Below are 7,034 nucleotides of genomic sequence, written 5' to 3' on the forward strand. Positions count from 1 at the left end.
GGAAAGGCTGGAAATAACACTGGAATTCTTGCCTCCCTGCTCAAAACATCAATTAAATTACTACAATTTGATTACCAAACTTATGTTTATTAGACCGTTTATGCACTGGAAGTTTCATGTTGTGCTGCAGGCTGGAATTTTAGTCATGGCAGGTTGCTCCACCTCTTCCTGCACCCACACGGGGGAGCATTTGGCCCGGTGCACCTCATCCACCCTCATCCACCTCCTGCACGGGAGCTGGGGCAGTGAAGTTCCCAATGTGTAAATGGTCTCAGAGAGAAGTAGCTTTAAGAATGATTGGTTTTAAAACTGGTATAGAAATTAATTTATGATTTTAATATTAATTATTATGTTGTATTATTTTAGTGTTTAAATTACAGTTGTGCCCTGAGTCTTTGAGAAGGGCAGGTTATATTATTACTATTGTTGTTGTTACTTCTGTTACTGATTTGGCCATGCTGAGAATTAAACATGTTGATATCTGGGAACATACCATTAAAATAAATGGGGGCGGGGGGTGGGGAGTGAGCCATTTAAGAAGGAAGATAATATGAACATTTTACTTACAGCTGCTATAGTACTTCAGCCCCAAATAAGTCATGGATCTACACAACTTTCCTCATCTCTATCTGAATGCCATTAAAGTGAGTTCTGTTCATTATTGGCAAGGTATAGATATAGATTAGATATAGATACATAAATCTAGTTCCCTGGTTATTTTTGACTTCCAGCAGCCTTCCCCATTCTGACTTTTAGAGCATGTACACACCAAACCAAGAGGCCAAGTTTTTACAAAGAGCCAGTGGTGATACTACACTGTATGAGGAAGGTGGAAGGAGAAGGAACTAGCTTCTCCTGCAGCATCAGCACCAAACTGTGGGGTAGTTTTTTTTTCTCTCTTGTAGTTCACACGGGGTAGTTTGGAGCAGCCTGTGACATCAATAAACCCTTCACAAACAAAGTATAGGCTTGGATCCTGATAATATTGCCGCTAATGGAAGAAGGGCTGATCTTCTCCAATTTCACCCTCCCATTGCAGACCTCTGATTTGCAGCATTTGGGATAAATAAGCAGGCTGTGGTAGGATAGGGGAGAAAGCGATTATTTTTGAGGTCCAATCCATGATCTCCAGAGTCTTCTTTGTTGTCCCCACATCACAGTACCAATTGATTAAGATTCTAAAGGGTTGAAATTCCCACCATTGATTTTATTCTTAGCTCCTTTACTTCTTTTCCTACCATAATCACTTTGCTGTTCTGCATAAAACAATGCTATAGATAAACTGCTTGACTAAAACAGCATTTCTGTCATTCAATTTTGCAATGTTTATGCTAAAAATATTAGAAATAATAGTCCATTTAGTTGAAGAGAGATTAATAACTCAAGTGTTTGGAGTATCATGACAGGACAAGTTTCAAACAAAGAATATACTTAAAGGTAAAAGCTAACAGGTAACTTGCCATTGATCATTTGTTTCTTTCTGACTTTCTATACGAAAGGAGTTCATAAAACCTAGAAAAATTAACTGGTCATTTGTTCTCTCCACCCAAGGTTTACAGCCTCCAAACACAATGTATGTGAGAATAAGAAAGAGAGGTAAAATATGCTATTTCCATCCATCTAACCCCTTTTAAGGATTTTGAATGACAGTAACCCCCTGGATCTTGAATGAGATATTTCATGTTGGATTTCTCTGTTTCCAGTTACAATTCTTCTATGAGCAATATAATAACAATGGCAAAAAATCATTTACAGTATGCAAATGATTATGAATTCAAAAATAGAAAAGGACAGGTGGAGAAAGCTGCCATACATAAAAAGCATCCTGATTAATACAATCAGTTAAAGCTCCATGGTTTACAGTTCAGAATATCAGCTTCAAATGTATTCATGTAGGACACTGTAAACACCAGCCAAGCCAATTTGCTTTAGGTTGCCAAGGCTGAGAAGATGGAATTATCAAGCTTGTGACCATTGCAGCATCTTCCTGGAAGTTCAAACAGCACGTGAGGGAATTTTGCCAGAGTATCTCTAAAGACTGAAGGTATCCTCAGCATATCCAATGTGGATTGACAAATATTTTAAACATTTCAGGTTGCACATCATTAAAACCATGCTATATGTTGACACCCCAGAGAATAACAATTACCAAACAAAGATACCTAATGTTTGCATTTCTAAAACACCTGAAATGCCAGTGTATCAAAATATCAGGAATTTGGTAGCAAATAGCCACAATATATATATTTTATCACAAAGATCAATGGAAAAACAACCATTTAGTAAACTTTGCCATGCGCCTCTTTCCATCACAATAAGCATACTTACAATTTACTCCAGCAACTAAGAACAGGTGGAATAAGAAGCTAGATGGCATCTCTCACAGTAGTGAATTTCACACAGATCCTTGGCAGTTCCTATTTCTGGTCAAACACTGTTTAGAGGTATCTTCTGTGACGTTTCTTCTCTCTTCTCTCTTTTTGCTTTGCGGTCTCTCTCTCTCTCTCTCTGTCTCTCATACTGTGAGCAGAGGCATAGGCATACACTATCGAATCCTGACAAGGCAGAGAGTAAGAGGAGGGGAGGCTCTGACGGAAAGCTTCAAAGAATGGACAGCCTCCGATTGCTTACTCAGTGCTCTTCTTTTTGTGTCCTACGCCAGACTAACATTGGGATGGAAGTCCTGGAAAACATACATTTTAATCAAAGCATCCATTATCAGAATTATCTGTAACGTTTTATCAACACAGTGACATTTATTTCAAATTAGTAACTGGGGGTGGGGTGGGGGGAAGAGTGATTAGGGCAGTGTGATCTCACTTCAGCAGACCTATTCCAAACAAAACAATATTTTAACATCAGGAGAAAGGAGATGTCATGCTTTTCTTACAGAGGGAAGTTTAAATTGCAATGGAAATGTATGTTGTAGGGAAAAATCCACTTGAATATAGAATATGAAATGCCAAATTTGTTTCATAGAGCAGATATGGACAAGATTCTAGACATCCTGTTTCTTCCTTACTGGAATACGTCATCATATAGACAGAGAAAGAGTTGCAGAAGATTTAGGAAGAGAAATTCAGAATTGAAGTTTCCTCCACAATAAATGTGCCCTTCTCTTACTTGCCTAAGGTTATTATGTACAATATTATTGATGATTACAGTCTCTCAACTGTCAGATTTTCTGCAAGTTCTAAGGAATCAGGAATCCCTGTCAATATTATTGATTTAAAGCCCATCTTAATCCTCGTTCTAAAGCTACTGTAGTGCAAAGTAATTTTGATGTTGGCTACAAAGATTGAAACATTCCTTCTTCACTGATGTGAAAGCTGCTTTCTGTGATGCTGTTCTACGAATATGGCAATCAGTGCAATCCTAATATGCTCCTGGGAGGAAGTCTCATTTAATTGGCCTGAGTAGATTCTGAGTTTCAGACTGCTCTCTAAATATCTCAACAATCATAATTACATCTATTGTAAAATGAATACCTTGCAGTTTTGAGCAGTATCACAAAAGAAATGCCATGCCCCTGGGAAGCGCTTTCTGATTGGGAGTGTTAAATGAGATTGGAAAATGTGTCTTCACTTCTCAGTTCTCTTGGCACCCAAATCTGTCTGCAGAGTTCACTCTGATATGCAGCTTAACACATTTTGTACAGTGTCAATTTTTTTTGTCTGTTATTAAATAATTTTTTGTACTGTTGGGCACATGGGACTTAAAGCATTAGGTTGTTTCTCAGCAAGAATTAGATGAGAAAAAAAGTTTAAAGGTATAGAAAATTAAACTATCACTTTTCTTTCAATCATCATTCCTTTATACCAATCATATATGACGGGTCTGATTTTTAAAGGAAAAACAAGTGCATGTAGATGGAGATTAAATGAAATTTTATTACAAAAAGAACTAATTATGGAAGATTGTTTAAAAAGTAGAAGAATGTTTTTGAAATCAACTTTAATAAAGGAAGTGACATGAGCATGATCTGGAATGCCAGTAAAGCTTTCATCATCACCTGTAAATTCTAAAATATTGTCTCAAATAAAAATGTTATAGCAGAGTGGTCAATGTTGACAGTAAGGCAAATTGAAAAGAAATTGAATTTTATCACACAAAAACATTTTGAATATGCAAATAAACGGGCAAGGTGGCTTATAAATTAAGAAAGCAGAAGAAAAAATACAATAGTAAGTATACAAGAAGGTGATAAAACTTTTACTGACAATTAATCTATTTAAAAAGCCTTGTATAGATATTATGCACATTTATATAAAGGGCATTGAAAACCAAAATTTATTACAGCTTTCAGAAGAACAAAGACAAATTATGATTCTATAACAGTAGGAGAGGTGGTAGAAATCATAAAATCAAATCAGGAGACTGGATGGTCTATCAGAATCATATTCAAAATGTTTTGAGTATCAGCTTTTATTATCACTACAGAATACAATGAACTGCATTTTATGGAATGGGAAAATACTAACTTCATGGAAAGTAATTAATATTACTTTGATTCATAAAGCAGGACAAGATTACAAACTATTTACAATGGTTTTATTGGAATGATTGAAAATTGTTTAAAAGATTTAATTCATGTTGACCGAGTGTTTTTTTTACCCGAAAGACAAATAAATGATAATGTAAGAAAAGTGCTGAATATTTATTTATTCATACACACAAACATACATACATGCATGCATGCATGCATACATACCACCCTCCCCTGTGGCTCAGAACGGTTTACATAGAATGTGAGAAAGCATGGAACAAGTACAGCATAACATAATAAAATCGAATAAACAACCATGGTAACAGTACGATTTTTATTTTTTTGTTAATATAGAAAACGCATCTGACAACCTGAATTGGTCTTTTACCATTATGAATTTCAATGTAAGAAGCCATTTTTAAGGTGAAAACTTGTAATGAAGGGCAAATGGTTAACCTATCAAGACATATTAGATTTCTCCCAAGAGGAGAATGAAATGAAATCAAGAGAAGATTTAATAAATGAAAGTTTTGTTTTTCAATGATTATCTTATGCACAACTTCTAAAAAGATTCCAAACTGATAAGAAAGGACGTGATTTTGAAAATTTGGAAATGGCCAAAGTTACAGCACTGATCAGAGAGAAGATAATAACTTCCTTTATGGTATATAGGAAACATTTAATGACTTCTTGCAGGAAAGAGAAAACAAGTGATTGGATGACTTGTGTGAATCACTGAGATTTTGTGAATCACTGCTCACTTCTTCAGATAGTTGAAGAATTTCTACTGCTACAGAGAGACTAATATGGCTACCCATCTTGAACCAACAGATTTATAGTGGGATAGGCTTTCATGGACCAGAACCCTCTTTATCAAATGCATGTTAAATCTATGGAACATGAAGGCACTGGAATCTTTCAGCTTTTTATTAGTGATCTCAGCTCATTGTACACTGAACTGAAAACCCCCGAACAACTCCCCCTCCCATATATACAATCCAGAACAAAAGTACTTCCCGTGGTTGCAAGCAACTGGATACCAGATTGTTTTAAAGTGATTGGATCCCTAATGGATCTGGCCATGTGCTGTCCAATCAGGGCTGTAGTGATTGCTTTTGAATCTACTGGCAGAGGGACAAGCCAGGCATAAGCCAATCAGCAGCACAGGACCTCAAGCTTTGGTCCTCAGCAGATCCACATACACAACAAATGATGTCCTTAGCTTATATATGTACTCTTACACATACACTGGAGAGGTGGGGGAAGCACATGCATGCATGAGAGGGAGAAAGAAAGAGTAAACCATGGGCTTTTTTAAAAGGAATAAAACTGACATTTCTAAGCAGATGTCAGGTATTTAAAATAAGCTCAGTGAGTATTCAAATAATAGGTGATACCACAATTTTTCTTGACTTGTTACACTGGCTAATTTATCACCTGCAGTGTGAGAGGAACTGACAATGCCTGTTGAGTCCTAATTAGATGGTTCTGAGCTTCCTGGTAAACTCTGGTTCAACATTTTTCATGCTGAATTTTCACTATACAGGTTTTATTCTGGCTGATGAATTATGGCGACAAGTTAGAGATAATTCTGTTTTTGTAAATAAAATGTTAGAATTCAAATGTACTTGACGACATTTTTTAGGGCTTTCATTTCATTTCAAGTTGAACATCTCATGCCACTAGACTGACAACAGGTGCATGGTTTGCAACAAGGAGAGGAGCATTTGCCTATCATGGCTTATAAGTGAGCAACAGCCTTCAATGCTTTCTGAATTTTCTGGGAGAGTGGCTGTGCTAGTCTGCTGAAGCAAATGTAAACTGGAATCTTCTGGTACCTGATGGCCAGCAAGGTTTTATTCCAATACAAGCTTTCATGCATGATGTGTTGCTGTCCAACAGAAGAGGCTTGACTCGAGAGGTTGGTACACAGGCCTTTTAGCTAAGCAAGTTTTATTTCATAAGGTAGAAGGTTTTCAACCCATCCTTGGGTCGTCACCGGAGGCCACTCTTTCACACTCCTGATAGAGCTATTGGAGGAGGGCCTGGAGTCACTGGCATCTTGAGTTGCTGTGTACTCCTGGCCTGGCTCGGGCCCTCCAGCAGTTGTGAGGAGAGTAGCTGCTGCCTTCTGGTTGCTCCTTTCAGTGGCGGAGTCATCCAGGACCCTGTTTGGAAGGCCCAGGAGAGCGGGAGAAAATAGAGAATGCTGGACACATGAGAACCCATTTCATCAGATGCACATTAGATTTGCGTTCAACTCTATCTCCTTGTCTATTAAGTCACTACTATTAAAAGACTATTAGCTTCATTTACTTGCTCATCCACCAAATAACCAATAATTCCCCCCTGCTGTTTGTGTCAGACAATAACTCTCTGGGTATAAGAATACATGGATACTTTCCCACCTCCTAAGACATTAGATATGGAAATATATAGGGCAGAGTGGGAAAAGAGGGGGAAGTGAAATCTTTTTTGAACATGTATTTTATTGAAACTAACTCTTTACATGCCGTCCTGTGTTGGTGTTATGGTGCAAATTTCCCTA

The 7,034-nt window shown here is 37.2% G+C and overlaps 1 protein-coding gene across 1 annotated transcript in view; it reads right to left on the reverse strand.

The window, feature by feature from the left end:
* The window catches only part of RXFP1 (relaxin family peptide receptor 1), a 38,455-nt gene extending 35,799 nt beyond the window's left edge, over nt 1–2,656 (reverse strand). The window contains 1 exon segment of the mRNA XM_077300002.1: nt 2,329–2,656. Within this exon segment, the coding sequence (XP_077156117.1) occupies nt 2,329–2,377 (49 nt within the window). The 5' untranslated portion in view covers nt 2,378–2,656.
* Between the last annotated feature and the right edge of the window lie 4,378 nt (nt 2,657–7,034).

This window comes from Paroedura picta, chromosome 10, assembly GCF_049243985.1.
Source record: "Paroedura picta isolate Pp20150507F chromosome 10, Ppicta_v3.0, whole genome shotgun sequence".
NCBI lineage: Eukaryota > Metazoa > Chordata > Lepidosauria > Squamata > Gekkonidae > Paroedura > Paroedura picta.